The 25,622-nt window shown below is 39.0% G+C and overlaps 1 protein-coding gene and 1 pseudogene across 3 annotated transcripts in view; both read right to left on the reverse strand.

Annotated features, from left to right (window-relative positions):
• LOC135276759 (zinc finger protein 254) overlaps positions 1-25,622 on the reverse strand; it is a 39,872-nt gene that overhangs the window by 12,890 nt on the left and 1,360 nt on the right. The window contains exons 2-4 of one of the 3 annotated variants that reach the window (XM_064381548.1): positions 17,393-17,487; positions 16,770-16,896; positions 16,194-16,289 (exon numbers count right to left, since the gene is read on the reverse strand). In XM_064381548.1, coding sequence (XP_064237618.1) covers positions 16,194-16,289; positions 16,770-16,803 — 130 coding nt within the window. In that variant the 5' untranslated portion in view covers positions 16,804-16,896; positions 17,393-17,487. Of the gene's footprint in view, positions 1-6,081; positions 6,160-16,193; positions 16,290-16,769; positions 16,897-17,392; positions 17,488-25,622 lie in introns of those variants that run through there. The other 2 variants (XM_064381547.1, XM_064381549.1) reach the window with 2 other exon arrangements.
• Positions 855-6,053, reverse strand: LOC105714479 (MAPK-interacting and spindle-stabilizing protein-like; annotated as a pseudogene).

Below are 25,622 nucleotides of genomic sequence, written 5' to 3' on the forward strand. Positions count from 1 at the left end.
CAGCTGTTAAACTTTACTTTTTAAGATGATATTGTTTGGCTGAGTCCCAACTCAAGTCTCATCTTTAATTTCCACATGGTCTGGGAGGGACGTTGTGGAAGGTAATTGAATCATGGGGGCAGGTCTTTTCTGTGCTGTTCTCATGGTAGTGAATAAGTCTCATGAAATCTGATGGCTTTATAACAGAGTTTTTCTGCACAAGCTTTCTCTCTCTCATCTGCCACCATGTAAGTCATGCCTTTCACCTTCCACCATAATTGTGAAGTCTCCTCAGTCACATAAAACTATAAGTCCAATAAACCTCTTTCTTTTGTAAATTGCCCAGTCTCAGGTATGCATTTATCAGCAGTATGAAAACAGACTAATACAGAAGATGATTATGAAGATAATATTTATAGAAACTATGCAAAACAAAATTTAAAAAATAATTGAAGCACATCACTACACAATTAAAATAAAATTCAAGGAAATAAAACAGTACATAAGAAAAAACATATCACCCAGGAACACATAAAACAATAAACTAGTAACTTTTTTTGACATTTTAATTAGAACAGAAATAAACTAAATATTTTATTTCGGGCCGGGCGCAGTGGCTCAAGCCTGTAATCCCAGCACTTTGGGAGGCCGAGGCGGGTGGATCACGAGATCAAGAGATTGAGACCATCCTGGTCAACATGGTGAAAGCCCGTCTCTACTAATATAAAAAATTAGCTGGGCATGGTGGCGCGTGCCTGTAATCCCAGCTACTCAGGAGGCTGAGGCAGGAGAATTGCCTGAACCCAGGAGGCAGAGGTTGTGGTGAGCCGAGATCGCGCCATTGCACTCCATCCTGGGAAACAAGAGCGAAACTCCGTTTCAAAAAATATATATATATTTTATTTCAAAGCAAAAACAGAGCTCCAGCATAAATCCTGTTTGCCTGAGAAAATTCACAATACATTTTAGAAATCCAATGGATACATTCAGAATGTTATCTAATAAATAACAAGGTCAGTTCTACCCCAAATCTAAGAATCTGATTTAAACATAAGGTGCCAAAAAACTACTAGGGCTGTTTTTTGGTGGTTATAAACAATACTTAATATTTAAACAATCCAGTCACACTGCTTTAAACTCAGTTGCAGAGATCTACAATTTATTATTACTTTCAGTGTTAGAGCTAGAGGGTAATTTTTTCAAAGATGGAACTCAACTCCACTTATTTCCCTGTCAACAAATACAGAACTGAACTGTTAGCCATAAGCACTTTACAAAAAGACTCAGGAAATTATGCAGGAGACAATGACATAGCTTAACCAGACTCTGAAAGATAAATTATTTTGATTCACACTTGTACAAAGAGAACAGTCATATCTGCATGACTTAAGGTTCTCTAAACACAACTGTTTTATGCTTTAGACCTCTAGAGTGTGCCAGTTTACCACATCGAGGAGGAATCAGGGGATGTGCTCCTTCTAAAGAACCAAGGGCAAGTGGGGTGGGGGTGGCTGCAGGGAACGCCCTGGGCAGAAGAGCTGCCTCAGGTTTTTGTGGCAATGAAAACTTACTTGTTGCAATTAAGCAATACCTAAGGTTTACCTAGTTTGAAGTTCAAAACAAAGGAGAGAATTATTTCTTTCCTTGAGCTTTTCCCAAAGCAATATGTGCATCTCATAATCAAATCTTAAGTAGTACAAAGAGATAATCAGTTATCTAAAAATTTAATTTACATACATGTTGGCCTGGATTAAAAAGAAAAAAGTTTCCATAAAGAGGAGACTTTAGTGCTGTATGACTCATATAACTAAAAACAAACCAGGAAGTTTTTATGAAAAGCTCAAGGATAAAACTGAACATTGGCTGGCTACTGAACTCCACATCTGACAATAATTACTGACAGTTTAAAAATGTATATCCAAAATATAACCTCAGGAGGACCAGGTTTATTTATCCAACACAGCAGCTCAAAATGTTGAGAGGCATCATTTGTTTAGATATGAGGGGATATTCTCAAAGTTTATTTATTTAGGAGGGGAAAGTGATTATAGAAAAATTCTTGAAATAAATTGTCAATGAGTTGCAGATTCTAACAATACTCCACATCATCTTAGATTTTTAATTGCATAGTTTCATAGTTTAAACAAATTCTGTCAAAGAGCTGTTCAATATACTTAATCACTTTAACTTTCCATGAAAACCAAATAAAAATCACATCTGAATGATTTACTTCTATGCTTTTTTATCTGATTGTATAAATATAATGTACTACACATCCAAGTACAAAAGGCAGTTATCTTCTCTGAGAGGTGCAAGAGTGTTCTTCCATGAATGCCCTCTAATAGTGAAACCAGCAATTTTTATATATGCATTCATGTGCACATAGATGTACTTCAAAAAGCAAAGCGTCATCTCTTCGTCCATTGTTAACTTAACGGTAAGAATGGGGGCCACCAGGCATCAGTGGAACACCAGAAGTTCCTGAAGGCACTTGGAAAGGATTATTGGGAGTAGGATAAAGTCCTGGTGTAGGATAAGATCCTGTAGGGGCAGGATATGGAGCTGGTGGTCCCCAGGCTCCTGGTGGAACAGTGTTCCATGGAACAGGTGGTGCTGCCCAGGGGCTTGGGGAGGAGGAAGAGCCAGATATGGTCCTGGAGATGGATATAGCATATTAGGGGTAGGATACTGCCCGTCCATTCCTGGTGCCCAAGGTCCAGAAGACATGGATCCCCATGGACCTAAAGGACCAGCTGCAGCTGGATGTGTGGGTGCATCATATGGTCTAGGTAACTCCGGAAAGGGCATATTTGGTGTAGGATATGGCCCTGTGGGGCCAGGGCCTGGCACAGTTGGGGCTGAATAAGGACCACCAGGTGGGAGGTGTGATGGTCCGGAAGGAGGAAAGGGTGCTGGGAGTCCTGGAGTTGGTTCGGTGGGAGGCACGGAGGGATACATCCCCATTGGTGCTGGTTCAAAAGGCACAGTACAGGGTGTTGCACATGGTGGGAGTCCAGATGGCACAGAAGGTGGAGCACTCAGATTATTCCAAGGGTTGGAGCCTAGCCAGCCTTGAGGAGGTTGGCCAGGTTTTGAATTGCTCATAGCAAAAGTTTTGGCAGGAGAGTGTTCAAGTAGTGCATCTGCCAACGAAAATTCATCAGACATTTTCCCAGCAAGATCCAAGACTGCAGTAGAGTCTAGAAGCAGTGATGGGTCCGAGGGACTGGTGTTAGAATTCTCGTTGAGTTCAAGGAGGAAACAGAGACCGGAGTGAGGAAATTAAAAGCCAATTTATTCAGTTCCCGGGCGAGGTTCTATGGTCCTGGAAAGTGGCCAAAGAAGTCACGCTTCTTTTCTTGGGGCGTGGGGTTTTATAGGGAGTAGAGGTAGTGGATTGACTAAGGGGGAAACAAAGACAAGGTAGTTCTGTTCAATATTAAAAGACTGGGGACGGGCGAGGTGAACAAAGCGGGGGCATTTCCATTGGGTATGAAGGGAGTGAGCACGGACGAGGGGCTGGTCAAGGACGTACGGGAGAGCTACCATAGGGCAGGTTCTTGGCGGGCCTTTTCAAAAATTTCTGGCGGGTGCAGGTCTGAGATTGGAATGTGGAAATGGGCAAGGGGGAGCCAGCGTGGAGAGGGCAAATGCTGAGCAATGCGCTCAGAATGATGATGTAGTTTTTAGGCATGGAGAGAGAAGGGCATGTCCATTCAGCTCCCAAGGAGGCACCGGCCTTACAACTGGGCCCTGAAGAAGCAGGCACACCCTGACTGACGGCAGTGAGAGCAGCAGCGGCAACACCAGCAAGGCACAGCTCCTCCTGGTGCCCATAATTTTATTTTTAAGAAATAATTTTAAATATAAATTAATTAAATTACTTAATAAAAAGAAATGTAGGATGGGTGCAGTGGCTCACACCTGTAATCCCAGCACTTTGAGAGGCCAAGGAGGGCAGACCATCAGAGGTCAGGAGTTCGAGACTGGCCTGGTCAACAAAGTGAAACCTCTACTCTACTAAAAATACAAAAATTAGCTGGGCATGGTTGTGGGTGCCTGTGGGTAAGTGCCTATGAGTAGTCGGTAATCCCAGCTACTCGAGAGACTGAGGCAGGAGAATCACTTGAACCTGGGAGGCAGATGTTGCAGTGAGACAAGATTGCAACATTGCACTCCAGCCTGGGTGACAAGAGCAAAACTTACTCTCAAAAGAAAAAAGAAAGAAAGAACAAATGAAAAAAAAACATAATCTCAGGACTTTGGGAGGCTGAGGTGGGCTAATTACTGGATCTCAGAAGATTACAGGCATGATGCTACACACTCATAACCCAGCTACCTGAGAGGCTGAAACGAAAGAATCTTCTGAGTTTGGGAGGTTGAGGCTGCAGTGAGCCATGATCACAACACTGCAAACCAGCTTGGTTGACAGAGTGGGAACTATCTCAAAAATAAACGAATGAACAAATAAATAAATAAAATTATTTTTAAAAATAATAAAATTCTTTAGTGGCTTAAGAAAAAAGCAAACAATACACTTCCTACAAGAGACTCACTTAAGCACTGAGTGCAATAGGCTAAAAACCACAGACTGAGAAAAAAACTGTATTTTATGAAAATAGTAGCTACAATAGGATACTAAACATAATATGCTTTAAGTCAAATGCTAATGTGAGACAAACATTGATATTATATACTGGTAAAATGAGTTGATTTACCACAAATCTGTAACTATTATATCTATCTACCTATCTATCTATTTATCTATCTATATCTATCTGTATAACATCAGGGTTCTAAAATATATAAAGCAAATACTGACAAAATTAAAGCAAGAAATACATAGCAACATAAAATTTTAGATATCAAGACACCACTTTCAACAATAAACAGAAAATTCAGATAAAAAATCAATAAGAAAACAGAAAACCTAGATATTACAGACTGTATTATTTTGCACATAGAAGAATACCTGAGAGTGGATAATTTATAAAGAAATCAAGTGTATTTGGCTCACAATTCAGCAGACTATAGAAAAACTGTGTACCAGCATCTGCTTCTGGTGAAAGTGTCAGCAAGCTTACAATCATGGTTGAAAGTAAAGAGTAACTGTACATATCACATAAGAGACAGAGCAAATATGAGGTGAAGAAGACAGGTTCTTCTAATAAACCAGCTTTCATTTGAATTAATGGAGTGTAAACATTTTGATTACCAAGAAGATAGTGCCAAGCTATTTATGAGGACTTTGCCCCCATGACCCAAACATCTCTCATTAGATCCCACATCCAACATTAAGGATTACATTACAGCATAAGGTTTGGAGAACACAAACATGAAAACCATATTATAAACCACCAAGGTTTAACTGACATACAAAACATTACGGTCAAAAGCAAGAGAATACAAAACAGTCTTCTTTGCACTTGGTATACTGTGTTAGGACACATACTAAGTCTTATTAAATATAGAAATGCCAGCTGGGTGGTGTAGCTCATGCCTCCAATCCCAACAGTTAGAAAGACCAAGGTGAAAGAATCACTTGGAGTTAAAAGTTTGAGGCCAGCCTGGGCAACATAGTGAGACACTATCCCTAAAACTAAGCAAAGAATAGTCCCAGCTACTTGAGACACTGAGGTGGTAAGATCACTTGAGACCAATAGGTCGAGGCTGCAGTGAGCCAAAATCAGGCCAGTACACTCTGGCTGGGGACAGAGAAAGATCATGTCTCCAAACAAAAACAACAAATATAACAACAACAAATAAATTTAAGAAGACCAAAGTGAGCCGAGATTGTGCATTGCACTCCAGCCTCGGCAACAAGAGCAACATTCCACCTCAAAAAAAAACAAGAAGGAAAAAAAGAAAATGAGGTAAGAAAGAATATATACAAGATAAGCTATAACCAATACTGGGGTCATATGTGTAGATATAAACATACACATATGTATAATCTGATTGTGATAGATAGACATATGGCTCATTTATCTTTTAATTAAACCCAACATTCACTTAAAGTATACAAACAGAATTGCAAATTGTCTAAAATTATAATACATAAGTAAAACCACAAACACAATAAACTGATATTAAGAAACTTACACTAAGCCGGGTGCGGTAGCTCACGCCTGTAATCCCAGCACTTTGGGAGGCCGAGGTGGGTGGATCACGAGGTCAAGAGATCGAGACCATCCTGGTCAACATGGTGAAACCCCATCTCTACTAAAAAAAAATACAAAAAATTAGCTGGGCATGGTGGCGCGTGCCTGTAATCCCAGCTACTCAGGAGGCTGAGGTAGGAGAATTGCCTGAACCCGGGAGGCGGAGGTTGCGGTGAGCCGAGATCGCGCCATTGCACTCCAGCCTGGGAAACAAGAGCGAAACTCCGTCTCAAAAAAAAAAAAAAAAAAAAGAAACTTACACTAAAAATACACACTAATATAGAACTTCAAGACAATAATGAAAGAAATGTTTACTCATAAAATCTAGTTGGCAACATTAATTTACATTAAAAAATAATTTGTCTAATTAACAGTAATGTTTGACATTAACTGCATTCAGGGATGGCAGACATTTTAAATTACTAGTATCTATTGTATAGCAATAAAATTTCAAAGAAAATGCAGTACAATCATAAATAGGAGATGGTAGTGAGAACCTTTTACTAGATAAGCATTTAAAAGAAAATAGTTGGGGGTCAGGGGGCGGATCCAAGATGGTCAAATAGGAACAGTTCTAGAGTGCAGTTCCTAGCAAGAACAAAACAGAGGGTGAGTGATCACCACATTTCCAAATGAGTTATTACTGCCCACAGACCAGGAGATTCCCAGGCTGAAAAGTGCCATGAGTTTCCAGCATGGCTGTTTCAGCCGGTGCAGCGGGTCTCCACACAAAAACTCACACAAATCTGGGTGGCCATTTCAACTGGCACCTGGAATACCTGGGAGACAGAGCTGCCCATCCAACTGAAAAAAAGCGGGCTGAAACAGGGAGCTAGGTGAACTGGCTCGCCAGGTCCCACCCCCACAAAGACCAGAAATCTGAAATGCTCTGCATTGAGAGTTTCGCAGCAAGAGCAGCTGGACCAAGATGGTCCAGCTCTGTGGGGGGAAGGGCATCCACCATCACTGAGGCAGTCCACCACTACTGAGGAAATCCGTCATTACCGAGGCAGTCTGCCATTACTGAGGCAGACCACCATTACCGAGGCAGTTCTAACTATACCTCTATAGACAAAACCACAAGGAAGTTCACACAGCAGCTGGGCAGAGCCCACAACAGCTCAGCAACACCTCTGCTGGCAGACCGTGACTAGGCTAACTCCTTGCTGGGCTAGGCAGCTCTGAAAAAAGGCAGGAGCACATCAGGAACTTATAAATAAAGCCCCACCTTCCCAGGACAGAGCACCTGGGAAAAAAGGCGATTATGAGTTGTGCTGCAGCAGACATAAACTCACCTGCCCTGCAGCTCTGAATGTAACAATGGAGCTCCCAGCTCAGCACTTCAGCTCCTATAAGGGAGAGACTGCTCCTCAAGCAGCTCCCTGACCCCTATATATCCAAAAAAACACCTCATAAAGGAGAGCTCATGCTGACATCTGGCAGGTATCCTTCTGGGACAAAGGTAACAGAAGAAACTGGCAGCAACCCTCACTGTTCTGCAGCTGCCACAGGTGATCCCCAGGCAAGCAGGTTCTGGAGAGAGAGGACCTCCAACAGTCCTACAGCAGAGGGACCTGTTAGAAGAAAAATTAAAAAACAAAAAGAAATAACTTAACCATCGACAAAAAGGACGTCCACTCAAAGACCCCATCTGACAGTCACCAACTACAAAGACCACAGGCAGATAAATCAACAAAAATGGGGAGAAACCAGTGCAAAAAGGAAGAAAACACCCAAAACCAGAATGCCTCTCCTCCTCCAAGGGATCACAACTCCTCACCAGCAAGGGAACAAAGCTGGATGGAGAACGAGTCTAAAGAATTGACAGAAACAGGCTTCAGAAGGGGGGTAATAACAAATTTCTCTGAGCTAAAAGAACATGTTCTAACCCAATGCAAAGAAACTATGAACTTGAAAAAAGATTTGATGAAATGCTAATGAGAATAAACAGCTTAGAGAAGAATACAAATAACTTGATGGAACTGAAAAACACAGCATGAGAACTTTGCGAAGCATATACAAGTTTCATGGCTGAATCGACCAAGCAGAAGAAAGGATATCAGAAACTGAAAATCAAATCAATGAAATAAAACGAGAAGGCAAGATTAGAGGAAAAAAGAGTGAAAAGAAATGAACAAAGTCTAAATAAATATGGGATTATGTGAAAAGACCTAATCTGCGTTTGATAAGTGTACCTGAATGTGAAGGAGAGAATGAATCCAAGCTGGAAAACACTCTTCAGGATATTATCCAGGAGAACTTCCCCAACCTAGCAAGGCAGGCCAATATTCAAGTCCAGGAAATATATAGAACACCACAAAGATATTCTTCAAGAAGAGCAACCCCAAGGCACATAATCATCTGATTCACCAGGGTTGAAATGAAGGAAAAAACGCTAAGGGCAACAAAAGAGAAAGGTCGGATTACCCACAAAGGGAAACCCATCAGACTCACAGAAGATCTCTTGGCAGAAACCCTCCAAGCCAGAAGACAGTGGGGGCCAATATTCAACATCCTTAAAGAAAAGAATTTTCAACCTAGAATTTCATATCCAGCCAAACTTCATAAGCTTCATAAGGGAAGGAAAAATAAAATCCTTTACAAACAAGCAATTGCTGAGAGATTTTGTCACCACCAGGCCTGCCTTACGAGAGCTCCTGAAGGAAGCACTAAACATAGAAAGGAACAACCAGCACCAGCCACTCCAGAAATGTACCAAATGGTAAAGAGCACTGACACAATGAAGAAACTGCATCAACAAATGGTCAAAACAACCAGCTAGCATCAAAATGGCAGGATCAAATTCACACATAACAATATTAACCTTAAATGTAAATGGACTAAATGTCACAATCAAAAGACACAGACTGGCAAATTGGATAAAAAGCCAAAAACCATCAGTGTGCTGCACCCAGGACCCATCTCACATGCAAGGACACACATAGGTTCAAAATAAAGGGATGGAGGAAGATTTACCAAGCAAATGGAAAGCAAAAAAAAAGAAGGAGTTGCAATCCTAGTCTCTGATAAAATAGACTTTAAACCAATAAAGATCAAAAGAGACAAAGAAGGGCATTACATAATGGTAAAAAGATCAATGCAACAAGAAGTGATAATGATCCTAAATACATATGCACCCAATACAGGAGCACCCAGATACATAAAGCAAGTTCTTAATGACCCACAGAGAGACTTAGACTCCCACACAATAATAGTGGGAGACTTTAACACTCCACTGTCAATATTAGACAGATCAACGAGACAGAAAATTACAAGGATATCCAGGACTTGAACTCAGATCTGGACCAAGCAAACCTAACAGACATCTACAAAACTCTCCACCCCAAATCCACAGAATATACATTCTTCTCAGTACCACATTACACCTACTCTAAAACTGATCACATAATTGGAAGTAAATTAAGCCTCAGCAAATGCAAAAGAACGGAAATCATAAGAAACAGTCTCTCAGACCACAATGCAATCAAATTAGAACTCAGGATTAAGAAACTTACTTAGTGGGGAAAGATAGCATGGGAGAAATGCCAGATATAGGTGATGGGGAGGAAGGCAGCAAATCACACTGCCATGTGTGTACCTATGCAACAATCTTGCATGTTCTTCACATGTACCCCAAAACCTAAATGCAATAAATAAAAAAAAAAAAAAGAAACTAACTCAGAACTGTACAACTTCATGGAAACTGAACAACTGGCTCTTGAATGTTGACTAGATAAACAAAGAAATGAAGGCAGAAATAAAGATGTTCTTCGAAACCAGTGAGAACGAAGATACAAAGTACCAGAATCTCTGGAACACATTTAAAGCAGTGTGTAAAGGAAAATTTATAGCAATAAATGCCCACATGAGAAGAAAGGAAAGATCTAAAATTAACACCCTATCATCGAAATTGAAAGAGCTAGAGGAGCAAGATAAAAAAAAAAAAAAACTCAAAAGCTAGCAGAAGACAAGAAATAACTAAGATCAGAGCAGAACCGAAGGAGATAGAGACACAAAAAACCCTTCAAAAAAAAAAAAAAACAATAAATCCAGGAGCTGTTTTTTTGAAAAGATCAACGAAATAGACAGACCACTAGCCAGATTAATAAAAAAGAAAAGAGAGAAGAATCAAATAGATGCAATAAAAAACGATAAAGGGGATATCACCACAGATTCCACAGAAATACAAACTACAATCAGATTACTACAAACAACTCTATGAACACAAACCAGTAAACTTGGAAGAAATGGATAAATTCCTAGACACTTGCACCCGCCCAAGCGTAAACCAGGAAGAAGTTGAACGCTGAGTAGACCAATAACAACAGCTAAAGTTGAGGCAGCAATTAATAGCCTACCAACCAAAAACAGCCCAGGTCCAGATGAGTTCACAGCCGAATTCTACCAGACATACAAAGAGGAGCTGGTACCACTCCTTCTGAAACGACTCCAAACAATACAAAAAGAAAGAATCCTTCCCAAATCATTTTATGAGACCAACATCATCCTGATAGAAAAACCCAGCAGAGACTCAACAAGAAAGGAAAACTTCAGGCCAATCTCCATGGTAAACATAGATGCAAAAATCTTCAATAAAATACTGGCAAACCGACTGCAACAGCACATCAAAAAGCTTATCCATCATGATCAAGTAGGCTTCATCCTGGGGATGCAAGACTAGTTCAACATATGCACGTCTATAAAGGTAATTCACCACATAAACAGAACCAAAGACAAAAATCACAATTATCTCAATAGATGCAGAGAAGGCCTTTGAAAAAATTCACAGTCCTTTATGCTAAAAACTCTCAATAAACTAGGTATCGACAGAACTCAAAATAATAAAAGCTATATACGACAAACCCACAGCCAATATAATACTGAATGGGTAAAAACTGGAAGCATTCCCTTTGAAATCTGGCACTAGACAAGGATGTTCTCTCTCACCACTCCTATTCAATATAGTATTAGAAGTTCTAGCCAGAGCAATCAGGCAAGAAAAAGAAAGAAATTGTATTCAATTAGGAAAGGAGGAAGTCAAATTGTCTTTATTTGCAGATGACATGATTGTATATTTAAAAGACCCCATTGTCTCAGCCCAAAATCTCCTGAAACTGATAAGCAACTTCAGCAAAGTCTCAGGATACAAAATCAATGTGTAAAAATCACAAGCATTCCATACACCAATCTTAATTTGACTTAAAGAGAGCCAAATCAAGAACGAACTGCCATTCACAATTGCTACAAAGAGAATTAAATACCTAGGAATACAACTAACAAAGGATGTAAAGGACCTCTTCAAGGAGAACTACAAACCACTGCTCAATGAAATAAGAAAGGACACAAACTATGGAAAAACATTCCATGCTCATGGTTAAGAAGAATCAATATTGTGAAAATGGCCATACTACCCAAGGTAATTTATACATTCAACACTATCGCCATCAAGCTACCGATAACCTTTTTCACAGAACTGGAAAAAAACACCTTAAACTTCAAATGGAACCAAAAGAGATCCTGCAAAACCAAGACAATCCCAAGCAAAAAGAACAAAGCGGGAGGTATCACACTACTGGACTTCAAACTATACTACAAGGCTACAGTAATCAAAACAGCATGGTACTGGTACCAAAACAGAGATATAGACCAAGGGAATAAAACACAGGCCTCAGAGGCAACGCAACACATCTAAGACCATCTGATCTTTGACAAAGCTGACAAAAACAAGCAATGGGGAAAAGATTCTCTTTAACAAATGGTGTTGGGATAACTGGCTAGCAGTGTGCAGAAAGCAGAAACTGGACCCCTTCCTGACACCTTAAATTAAAATTAACTCCAGATGGATTAAAGACTTAAACATAAGAGCTAACACCATAAAAGTTTTCTTGTCTAGAAGAAAACCTAGGCAAAAAGAACACCAGCATAGGCAAGGACTTCACGACTAAAACACCAAAAGCGTTGGCATCAAAAGCCAAAATAGACAAATGGGATCTAATTAAACTCCAGAGCTTCTGTACAGCAAAAGAAACAATCATTAGAGTGAACAGGCAACCAACAGAATGGGAAAAAGTTTTGCAATCTACCATCTGACAATGGGCTAATATCCAGAATCTACAAAGAACTAAAACAGATTTACAAGAAAAAAAAAACATTCAAAAGTGGGAGAAGAACATGAACTGATACTTTTCAAAAGAAGACATATGTGAGGCCAACAAACATATGAGAAAATGCTCAGCATCACTGGTCATTAAAGAAATGCAAATCAAAACCACACTGAGATACCCTCTCATGCCAGTTAGAATGGCAATTATTAAAAAATCTGGAGACAACAGATACTGGAGAGGATGTGGAGAAATAGGAACATGTTTACATTGTTGGTGGGAGTGTAAATTAGTTCAACCATTGTGGAAGACAGTGTGGTGATTCCTCAAGGACCTAGAAATAGAAATTCCATTTGACCCAGTAATCCCACTACTGGGTATATACCCAAAGGACTATAAATCATTCTATTATAAAGACATATGCACACACATGTTCATCACGGCACTGTTTACAATAACAAAGACCTGGAACCAACCCAAATGCCTATAGATGATAGACTGGACAAAGAAAATGTGGCACATTGGATTGTTAAACCAATGACAACAGAATTTAAACCATAGACTTACTTTGATAATACTCTTAATGGTATAACTTCTCCTCTCATTTTATGTCTCTCTTTGTTTTTTCTTTTGTTTCCTTTTTGAAAAAAAAAAATGTGGCACATACACCACGGAATACCATGCAGCCACAGAAAATGATTAGTTTGTGTCCTCTGTAGGGACATAGATGAACCTGGAAACCATCATTCTCAGCAAACTGACACAAGAACAGAAAATCAAACACCGCATGTTCTTACTCATAGGCAAGTGTTGAACAATGGGAACACATGGACACAGGGAGGGGAGCATCAAACACTGGGGTCTGTTGGTGCGGAAGAGGGGAGGGACAGCAGGGGATAGGGAGGTTGGGGAGGGATAACATGGGGAGAAATGCCAGATATAGGTGATGGAGGGATAGAGGCAGCAAACCACATTGCCATGTATATACTTATGCGACAATCCTGCACTTTCTGCACATGTACCCCAGAACATAAAGTGCAATAAAAAATACATATATATAAAATAAAAATAGAAAATACATATATGGCCGGGCACGGTGGCTCACGCCTATAATCCCAGCGCTTTGAGAGGCCGAGGCGGGTGGATCACGAGGTCAAGAGATCGAAACCATCCTGGTCAACATGGTGAAACTCCGTCTCTACTAAAAATACAAAAAATTAGCTGGGCCTGGTGGCGCGTGCCTATAATCCCAGCTACTCAGGAGGCTGAGGCAGGAGAATTGCCTGAACCCAGGAGGCGGAGGTTGCGATGAGCCGAGATCGCGCCATTGCACTCCAGCCTGGGTAACAAGAGCGAAACTCCATCTCAAAAAAAAAAAAAATATGTATATGTATAAATTTAAAAAAGAAAAAATAGTGTAAATTTTTATGTTTTAAATATATGCATTTTTCACAAACTAAAACTACTATAATCCAAGTTTAGAAGCAAAAAATAGCCTTATATTGCTAAATTATGTATATATTTAATAGAGCCTCATATATAAAACAAATATTTGGGAAATAAATTATGTTTTTATTTAGATATAGGTGAAAAAAAAGTTGAAAATTCTATAATTCCTTTTTGCCTGCCTGCATACTATCTAATTCAGGTACAACATGTAAATTTTAGTATATCGCCCTAAATGTCTGAATCTAGAATTACAGACAAATTTGAAGTAAAAAATAGAAAGTAAAAATTTATATGGAGAGTGACATTAATAAGATTTAAAAAATAAAAATAAAAAAGGGTTCCCTATTTGCTTATCCCCTGACAGCAAGAAAATTTGTAAGCTATTCCTGACAAAAATGCCTTTATGAGAGAAGCAGGCATCATGGATCCCACCTGAAATGTCAGCTACATGGTACATTAAAGTTGGAGAATTGCTTCTGGTAAAAATATTAAGACCTGCCTGGGTAATGTAGCAAGACCCCATCTCAAAAATAAGTGCCTTTAAAAGAGCTCTGAGATTCAGGGAGTTGTGAAGCTCTGCTAAGGCCCAACATTGAAGGCAATCTTTTTTAGAAGGCAGGCCCTCATTCAGGTGGCAAACTACTAGACTACCGTTTTTGGCTACAGGTAACAAAATGTTCCACCTAACTTGATTCCACTGAGAATTCTGAACTTAATCTATAACTATCCCTAACTTTTCCCAGCCACAGTCTGAGGGAGGTCCTGTTCTTCCAGGGGCCTGGATGAAGTACCCCATTTTATAGCCATCCAGCAGGCCTGCAGACCATGACTTTCACTGTGATCCCTGAAGCAGTTCCATGACTCAGTTCATGACCAGTTCTGCCTGTGTACAAACTCAGAGTGACCTGGGAAAAACCTCTTTTGTACTCAGTGAAAGCCATGCTCATCCACCTATTAATATAAAGCCCACCATATGCAGACCTGACTGCAGAAACCTGCTCTTGAATCTGCCCTGCAGAGCAAAGTCCTGAAGAATATTCACTCTGTCCAAAAGTTAAATGAGAATTACAACTATCCAAGCCCCTTTTAACAAGACAGCTAACGGTGGACCTGTGTGCAAACCCAGCAGCCTTAAGACCAAGCTACAACCCCTCTTCACTACAAACCCAGAGGGCATTCTATCACTTGGGAGACCCAACAAAAATAGATTTTTACTTTCTCAAATCAGTTTACAAAAACTTGGAGAGCTGTTTGCTCATTCAAATTTACAGACACCAATGCAAAATATTATTTCTTATTGTCAATGCTTCTATTTTAACATAGCACTGAAAGTATGTGGAAGAAGAAATAGTCAAAATAAAAATTTAAAGACATTGATATTGAAGACCAACAAGTAAAAACATTGCTGTTTGTAGACCATGTAATCTTATATATTAAAAAACATAAACACTACATTAAAATCTGTGTAAACTAATAAATATACTCAGTTAATTAGCAAAATATAAATAAACATATAAGTTATGGTTCCATATACCTAAAACAAACTATTTGATAAAGGAAAAAAAAATCTAATTTACAATAGCAGTAAAATAATCAATTTTAGAACACATTTAACCAAGGAACTTATAAATCTTTTAAGTGAAAACTATATCAATGAAAAAAATAAATTTTAAAATGTTATTTCTATTGAAAGAATAAGTATTGTGAAACTGCCATAGTATGCAAAGTGATCTAAAGATTCAACAGACTCTTTATCAAAATTCCAGTTTTTTTCCACAGTAATAAAAAATATAACCCTAAAATGTACATAAAATTACAATAAACTTTGAATAGCCAACACGATCTTGAGGAAAAAGAACAAAGCAGAATGACATCATACTTTATAATTTTAAACAATATTTCAAGACCATAGTACTGAAAATAGGACGAAATGTGCAGAAAATTTTTTAAAAATCAATGGAACAGAAACCACTACTCTCATGCATTTCAGTCATGATGCGAAAAGAGAACTTAAAAAATAGGTTAACCCCAGGCGCAGTAGCTCACGCCTGTCATCCCAGCACTTTGGGAAGCCGAGGTGGGTGGATCATGAGGTCAGGAAATCGAGATCATCCTGGCCAACATGGTGAAACCCCATCTCAAAAAAAAAAAAAAAAGAGGTTAACATACAGTATATCAAAATTATGCAGATAACTGTCTCTCCACAAAAACAAGGAAAAGTAAGTCAGATTTTACACTCTATTGTATGCCATGAACAGGACTTTGGCTGTCACTGTAAACTGGAAGGAAGATCATTTAAGGAAAAGTAGAATTCTTAGATATTTTATAAGCATAAGAGAGAAGATGCCCTTATGTGAGAGTATAATTTTTTTTTTTTTAAATTACAGGCTTCTCAGAATCTATTTCCTTTGGATAACAGCTTCCCAAATCACTTTAAAGACTGGTTTTCTCCTTGACTTTGGGCCTCTCATCCATGTTGTCTGTTGTATTCACTCTCACCTACCTGGGGGTTCATCCACCATCGCATGTTGCTTCATCTTCCAGGGCTCTTTTTCTTTCTCCAGACAGGTGATCAGGTCTGGCTTAGAGACAGCAATACCTGTTTTATTAAAAATAACTAACATGAATCTTGCTCATGTTCTCCAATTACCAACTTAGTAATGTGCTCAGTAAAGAGGATATAATATTCTAATAAATTTATCCCAATATACCAATTTATAACAGAAATTTTTAAATATTTATGAAATATTTTAATTTTGTAGATTCTTAATTTCACTGCCTGTTACTACTGAATCAAAAATTCACGATGGCAATTAGATTTTAAGATGTGAGCAACAATGTTCTATGCCACTAAACTACTGAAATTACCACTAAAGTGAAGGACACAGATCAGCTCAGGAATATGGAAAGTTCGGGTCAAAATAAAATATCTTGAAGAAATTCTTTTCTAAACAGACAAATCCCCAGGATTTTCTTGAAAACAGAAATCTGAAAGCATAAATAAGCAAAATACATTCTACAAAAAAAGTAATAAAACATTTAGTTTATATTAGGAATTCCATATTAAAGTTATCCTCACCCAGAAAGGCCAGGTTTCTGTAGTTCTCTAACATCACATTCCTATATAAATTCTGCTGTGCAGTGTCCAGGCATTGCCACTCCTCCAGAGAGAATTCTATGGCCACATCCCTAAATGTCAACAGTCCCTGGAAAACACACACAAACACACATATTTGCAAAGTGGGTATGTGCAGAATTTTTCATTTGACTCAAGGTAAAATGAGAAAGTGAATAGAATTGGTTCTGACTTATAAGAGTGGCTGAAACTATCCAATAAAATAATTGTCAATATATAGGCATTGTGTAACATATTCTCTAACTCTGGGAAAAGAGAGTAGCATAATATCCACAACATCAGTGTATATATGATACTTGTCTGGATGATAAAGTAGAAAATAGAGGGCATAAACACTAACATGTGCATTTTTGTGTGCTATATTTACGTAATACAGAATGAGTTCTGTATATTTTTCAGAAGAAAAAGACATAGCTGTTTTTATTTTTCATACAAGATAGACACGTTGAGTTAGAAGGATCCATTCAAATTTTAATGTGTACAAAACTGGACATCTTGTAAATGCAGATTATTTTTTCAGGAGATCCGAAATAAAGTCTGAGTTACTGAATTTCTAACAAGCTCACCAGTAATGCCAATGTTTTGGCCCCAAAAAACTATTTTGTCAAACATCCAGTAAGTGAAAGAGCCTGTTTTCTTGTTTGTTTTCAGTTTTTCCGGCCTGTAAACAAAGAAGAGAGCTTTCATTTACCAAAGAAAGATAAGTGCAAAGAAAACTTAAAGAACACCACCAGGCCTGACCTACAACAGCTCCTTAAGGAAGTACTAAACATAGAAAGGAACAACTGGTACCAGTCACTGGAAAAACATAGCAAATTGTAAAGACCATTGATGCGAGGAAGAAACTACATCAAAGGGCAAAATAACCAACATCATAATGGCAGGGTCAAATTCACACATAACAATATTAACCTTAAATGTAAATGGGCTAAACACCCCAATAAAAAGAAACAGATTGGCAAATTGGATGAAGAGTCAAGACCCATCAGTGTGCTATATTCAAGAGACCCATCTCACACGCAGACACACACAGAGGCTCAAAATAAAGAGATGGAGTAATATTTACCAAGCAAATGGAAAGCAAAAAGAAAGCAGAGTTTACAATTCTAGTCTCTGATAAAACAGACTTTAAACCATCAAAGATCAAAAGAGACAAAGAAAGGCATTACATAATGATAAAGGAATCAATGCAACAAGAAGAGCTAACTATCCTAAATATATATGCACCTAATGCAGGAGCACCCAGATTCATAAAGCAAGTTCTTAGAGACCTACAAAGAGACTTAGACTGCCACACAACAATAGTGGGAGACATTAACACCCCACTGTCAATATTAGACAGATCAACAAGACAGAAAATTGACAAGGATATCCAGGACTTGCACTCAGCTCTGGACCAAGCAGACCTATTTAAAATTTATTTAAAACCAAAAAAGGGTCCAAATAGCCAAGGTAATCATAAGCAAAAACAACGAAGCTGAAGGCATTACATTACCTGACTTCAAATTATACTACAGCGCTACAGTAAACAAAGCAACATGGAATGGCACAGAAACAAATTCATAGACCAATGCAACAGAATAGGGAGTTCAGAAATAATGCCACACACCTAAAACCACGTGATCTTCAACAAAGGTGACAATAGAAACAGAAATGTGGGAAGAATTTCCTATTTTTTTAATGGTGGTGGAATAACTAGCTAGCACTATGTAGAAGACCGAAACTGGACACTTTATTACACCATATACAAAAATCAACTCAAGAATAATTAAAGACTGAAATGCGTATTTTAAAATTATAAAAAAAAAAACCCTGGAAGATAACTTAGGAATTCTTGCAACTTAGCAATTGCAACAAAAGCCAAAATTGACAAATTGGACCTAATTAAACTAAAGAGATTCTTCACAGCAAAGGAAATTGTCAACACAGTAAACAGACAACCTACAAAATAGTAGAAAATATTTGCAAACTATGCTTCTGACAAAGGTCTAATATCTAGAATCCATAAGAAACTTAAACAAGTTTACAGAAAAAAAAGACCTCACTAAAAAGTAGACAAAAATCATGAAAAAGTTGCTTTTCAAAAGACAAATATGTGGCTAACAAGCATATAATAAAATGCTCCCCAATAATCACTACAAAAAGAAAAAGAAAAAACATAAGATGCCATCTCACACCAGTGAGAACAGCTATTAAAAAGTCAAAAAAATAGATGTTGTGATGGTTGCTGAGAAAAGGAAATACACTGCTGTTAAGAGTGTACATTAGTTCAACCATTGTAAAAGGTAGTGTGACAATTCTTCGCAGAACTAAAACCAGATTTACCATTTCACCAAGCCACCTCATAATTGGGTATATAATCAAAGAAATATAAATTATTCTATCATAAAGACCTAAGCACAAGCGAATTCACTGCAGCACTATTCACAATAGCAGACATAGAATCAACTTGAATGCCTATCAATGGTAGACTGGATAAAGAAAATTTAGTATAATCGGGCACAATGGCTTATGCCTGTAATCCTAACACGTCAAGAGGCCAAAACAGGTGGATTGTCTGAGCTCAGGAGTTTGAGACCAGAGTGAGCAACATAAAGAAATCCAATCTCTAAAACAATAAAAAAAAAAAAATAGCTAGGCGTGGTGGCACACACCTGTAGTCCCAGCTACTTGGAAGGCTGGGGTACAAGAGGATTGCTTGGCCCACCACGATGGCTCATGCTCGTAATCCCAGCACTTTGGGATGCCAAGGCAAGTGGATCACCTGAGGTCAGAAGTTCAAGACCAGCCTGACCAACATGGTGAAACCTTGTCTCTACTAAAAATACAAAAATTAGTCAGGCATGGTGGTGGTAGGTGACTATAATCCCAGCTACTCAGGAGGCTGAGACAGGAGAATCACCTGAACCCAGGAGGCGGAAGTTGCAGTGAGCTAAGACTGCACCATTGCACTCGCACTGGGCAACAAGAGAGACACTGTCTCATAAATAAGATTCCTTGAGGCTTGAAGGTTGAGTCTACAGTGAGCCAACATCACGCCACTGTACTTTAGCCTGGGCAATAGAGTGAGACCCTGTCTCCAAAAATAAAACAACACAACGTAACATAAAATACATAATTTAAAAATATGGTACATAAACATCATAGAATACTGTGTGGCAATAAAAAACAACCAAAAACAAGATTATGTCTTTTACAGCAACATGGATAAAGCTTAAGACCATTATTCTTAGAAAACTAATGTAAAAACAGAAAACCAAATGCATTTCATTTATAAGTAAGAGCTAAAAAAAGTAAAAACACAGGAATACAGAGAGGAACAAGAGACACTGAGGCCTAGTTAGGGGTGGAGGGCGGGAGTAGAAAGAGGGTCAGAAAAAATACCTATTTGATGCTATGCTAGTACCTTAGTTACAAAATAATGTACATACAAAACCCCCATGACACAATTTTAGCTGTATAACAAACCTGTACATGTATACCTAAACCACAAATAAAAGTTAAAAAAAAAAAATACCTGGGTGGGAAAGAGTGCAATGCAGGCTGAAGGACTGGTTTGTGCTACATAGGGTGGCCCAGGTGGGGCTGTACTCTGATTTATTTCTGGGTCCACGCAGGCAGATGACATTATGAACCGGTGGTCCAGAACCCTAGGCTGGTAGAGAAAACAGGTTGCTGCTACTGCAGATTGAGTGTTTGAAGGTGAGAATATGCCAGGAGACTTGTAGACACTTTTGTAAGTTTTTGACAAAAAAAAACATGATCAAAAATGCTGTGGTAAAATTTTTGATCACCTGAGTGTGGTTCCTTGTCCTGGGAGAGGTGTGGACACATTAATGTCTAGTGGGTATGTTTGTGAGTGGGTGAAAACCTTATGGTGGCAGCTGTGGCAAAAGGGGTCTGTCATCAGAGCTCCTTTAAGTTTTCAGTCCTCTGTCACCCTGGAAGGACAGCTGGTATCACAGAACAAGAAACAGTGAGACAGCCTGTGTAGAGCAGAGCACAGCCTCCAATTCCTGGACACCCAGAGTTTTATTCTAGGCCAGGAGACTGTAATATCTTTCTTCTGCCACCAAATCTGTCGAGTTTGCTGAACAACAAGCAATTCTGCAACATCAACTTATTGTCTAACACTTGAATTCTGACACCACCCAGAATCAGCACAGACCCTGATTCAGGGCTCTGTCCCACAATGTTGTCCTCACTGCAGATGCCAGTCACAAACCCCATAAGCCCATCTATGCTTCTGAGATACTGTTTAAAAATTGAGGACTCCCATAATGTTACTGAAATTTACCAATTTGATAGAGTTACTCACAGAACTCAGCAGAACACTGTAGTTACATTTACCGTTTTTATACAAAAGATACAATCCCAGCCAGGCGCAGTGGCTCATGCCTGTAATCCCAGCACTTTGGGAGGCTGAGGTGGGCAGATTACCTGAGGTCAGAGTTCGAGACTAGCCTGACCAATATGGAGCAACCCTGTCTCTACTAAAAATACAAAATTAGCAGGACATAATGGTTCATGCCTGTAATATCAGCTACTCAGTAGGCTGAGGAAGGAGAATTGCTTGAATCTGGGAGGCGGAGGTTGTGGTGAGCTGAGATTGTGCCATTACACTCCAGCCTGAGCAACAAGAGCAAAACTAACATCTGAAAAAAAAAAAAAAAAGATACAACCCACTCAAAAGTCAAGTATAGGACTAAGAAAAAGGTGAGAAAAGATGAAGTATATAAATAATCAACAGCCATGATTAATAAAATTCTCTCTATTCTTTGTGTTCTCCAGGAACACTTTATGAAAAGAAAAAACCCTTTCCATTATGATGTAAATGGTGCTTTCTTTTCTTACCTATCACAGAGCCAGAAAAATGATTGCACATTTTCTCCTTTTTCTCATTTAAAAATCAGCTGACTTTGTCTTCAGCGGTCAACATAAAATACTTCTTAATCAAACTGAACTGAAGTTTATTTTCTTCCCAATGACTCCTGAACTCTGAGCTACTCAGTCTGAGCCACCATACATCCCCATTTTATGCCCCTCTTAAGAACATGCTGGCTTCAGGGTAAAACATTCTCTGATCTAATTTCTGACTTTATCACCCTCCATTTAAACATTTAAACATTACCCTCCAACCTCCTTATTAATCTTGTTTGCTTTTCCCTAGAAAAAAATAGCCCTTTTCTGCCTAATCTTTGCAATCTTTAAAAATCTTACATTTGCTGCTTCCTCCTGTTGCAATCCTCCTTTGAAATTCAATTTTTTACATGTATCTGTTTTATTTTAAAAATTCAAGAAACTATCTTTAAAAAATAACAACTTTATCTTCAATAAGACCTTCCCAAAATTCCTCAAAGTCTTCATATAAGGGGAGAAAATTTTAAGGCGCTTACGTTTTATACCTGAGTAAGAAAAGAAAAAGTATTTATTTCCTTCGAACGATAAATGTATCATTTTATTATTTGTGTTAAAAAATATGTAGTAAACAATTAGCCAGACACAGTGGTTTACACCTGTAATTACACATTGGGAAGCTGAGGCAGGCAGATTGCCTGAGGTCAGGGGTTCGAGACTAGCCTAGCCAATATGGCAAAACCCTGTCTCTACTAAAAATACAAAAATTAACTAGGCGTGGTGGCAGATGCCTGTAATCCCTACTTGGGAGGCTGTGGCAGGAGATGCTTGAATCCAGGAACTGGAGGTTGCAGTGAGCTGAGATCACACCATTGTACTCCAGCCTGGGTGACAGAGTGACTCCGTCTCAAACAATAAATAAATAAAATAAAATAAAATTTAGGATCAAACTAAAAAATCAAAATAACAGGATATAGGGCCAGGCTTGGTGGCTCACGAACCTGTAATCCCAGCACTTTGAGAGGCCAAGGTGGTGGAATCACTTGGGGTTAGGAGTTCAAGGCAAGCCTGGCCAACATGGTGAAACCCCGTCTCTACTAAAAATACAAAAATTAGTTGGGTGTGGTGATATGTGCCTGTAGTCCCAGCTACTCGGGAGACTGAGGCAGGAGAATCACTTGAACCTGGGAAGTGATAGCTGCAGTGAGGTGAGATTGCACCACTGTACTCCAGTCTGGGCATCGCAGTGAGACTCCATCTCAAAAACAAACAAACAAACAAAAACCAGGATATAAAACAAAGATATTCACTGTCACAAGTTTACCCGGCTAAAAAAAAGAACTGAAGTTTTCAGAAATCTATGTAACTCACCAATTATCTACCACGTTTTTTGTGGAAATGTATTCATTTTCTAAAGCTGAAATTGAATAGAAATTTTATCATTTTCCTTGGTAGCTAACATTCTAAAAGCTAGATAGAATTCTGTTTGAAATCACTGAGCCATAAAAAACACACCAGAGAAAATTTCTAAATTCACTCTGAGAAAGAAAAAGGTAAATGAAAATTTTCAACAAATAAATATATTATTAGATATTAACTTTTTGTAACTTATGTCTTTTCTGCCCTTTGGAAATATTTTCTTGCCTTTCAAGCTCTACTAATAAAATGCAATATACACTTAAAAAACTGAGGTCAGCTGGGCACAGTGGCTCACACCTGTAATCTCAGCACTTTGGAAGGCTCACACAGGTGAGTCACTTAAGGTCAGAATTTTCAGACCGGCCTGGCTAACGTGGCAAAACCCTGTCTCTACTAAAAATACAAAAACTAGCTGGGTATGGTGGTTCATATCTGTAGTCCCAGCTACTTGGGAGGCTGAGGCATGAGAAACACATCAACTCAGGATTTGGAGGTTGCAGTGAGTCAAGATGCCACCACTGCACTCCAGCCTGGGTGGCAGAGATTCACTCTGTCAAAAAAAAAAAACTTTAGGTAAAAATAAGTGAACAAATCTTTTCAAGATACAGATATGTCTTACTCATGTGTCAAGAAGTCAAGCCATTCAATTACTTGAGAGATTGTCCCACCCCGTCCTGCTCACTTGAGAGCTCAATAACCTCCTCTCAAGAGACTCTGAACTATGCCAGTGAATACCTCAGGCACATTTTACTCTGCAAGTTCTTATACCACCTCACTGGGGTCATTTTTTTGTTTGCTTCTTTTTCTTTTTGTCTTTTGGAGTCCTAGGGGTTTTTTGTGTGTTTTTTGTTTTTTATCCTAGAAATTTTTTACTACTTTTATGCCCCCTAAGAAAATCCAGCAGGCAAAAATTGTTTTCTCCTCAGTACTAGTATCTGATTGGCTGACCAGCAATGTGTCTCCAAGAAATGAAAGCTAGGTTGGGTGAAGATAATATGAATGTCTCAAGGAATTACCTTAAAAAAAAAAAAAAGTGCACCAGGAATTGCCTCAGCCTCAGAACATCCACCTGAACACTTGAGAAGCTACACTCAGTACCTCAGGTTCTCCTGTGAGAGAAAATGATACAGAAGCTGATATTCACCAGACACTGTAGCAGACATAGCCATGGGCCACGGTGGGTATCTCGGTTTATCCCCATACAGTACTGAAACCCAGGTCCAAGAAAAAACTAAAAGGTGACTGAAGACACATCACCCTATAAAATTTCCAAAAGGAAAACTTTACCCAAAAATATTCTGGAAAAATATCTGTGTCTAGGGAAAAGAGACAACAAAAAAACACACAGATATTTTACAATACAGTGTCAGGAAATTATTCTTTGCTTTCTTCTCATAGGAAATGTTTACAAAAAAAAAACAACAACAAAACAAATTTTTTAAATGTGCCATCAAATGCTTTGTCAAAAACTGATTAATTGGCCAGGCTCGGTGGCTCATGTCTGTAATCCCAGCTCTTTAGGAGGTCAAGGCAGGCAGACAGCTTGAGGCCAGGAGTTTGAGACCAGCCTGGCAAACATAGTGAAACCCTGTCTCTACCAAAAATACAAAAATTAGCCAGGCATGACAGTGGGCACCTGTAATTTCATCTACTTGGGAGACTGAGACAGGAGAATAGTTTGAGTCCACAGGTCTGAAGTTGCTGTGAGCCTAGATTGGGCCACTACACTCCAGCCTGGGTGACAGAGCAAGGCTCCATCTCAAGAATTAAAAAAAAAAAAAAAAAAGGTAAATTAATATAGGTATCAAAATGTACACTAAAAAACAAATAGTTGATCAAGTGAATCAGAAAGGGGAAATTGGGCTGGGAGCAGTGGCTCCCGCCTGTAATCCTAGTACTTTGGGAGGCTGAGGCAGGCGGATCACGAGATCAGGAGTTCGAAACTAGTATGGCCAACACAGTGAAACCCCATCTCTACCAAAAATACAAAAATTAGCTGGGTTTGGTGGCAGGTGCCTGTAATCCCAGCTACTTGGTAGGCTGAGGCAGGAGAATTGCTTGAACCCAGGAGGCAGAGGTTGCGGTGAGCCGAGATTGCACCATTACACTCCAGCCTGGGCAACAAGAGCAAAACTCCACCACAAAAAAAAAAAGAAAGAAAATTAAAAGAAAGGGGAAATTGGCATTTGGAAATGTCAGAAAAAAATGGAAATTTAGTATTTTACTGCAAGCCAGAGTTAGGCTGGAGGAATAGGGGACAAGGGAGGACTTGAAGCCCTGCTTGAAGCACATATGAAAAATTCAGAGAAAAATCAGTCCCCTGTGGAGTGTGAAAATAATTATGTGGCAGGCAATTAGACTGAGGTGGCCCTAGTCCCCGGATTTCAATTTCTTTAAAAAAAAAAAAAAAACTGGCCGGGCACGGTGGCTCAAGCCTGTAATCCCAGCACTTTGGGAGGCCGAGGCGGGTGGATCACGAGGTCAAGAGATCGAGACCATCCTGGTCAACATGGTGAAACC

The sequence above is a fragment of the Aotus nancymaae genome, unplaced genomic scaffold (genome assembly GCF_030222135.1).
Source record: "Aotus nancymaae isolate 86718 unplaced genomic scaffold, 86718_ANA_hifiasm-v0.15.2.pri h1tg000028l, whole genome shotgun sequence".
Lineage (NCBI taxonomy): Eukaryota > Metazoa > Chordata > Mammalia > Primates > Aotidae > Aotus > Aotus nancymaae.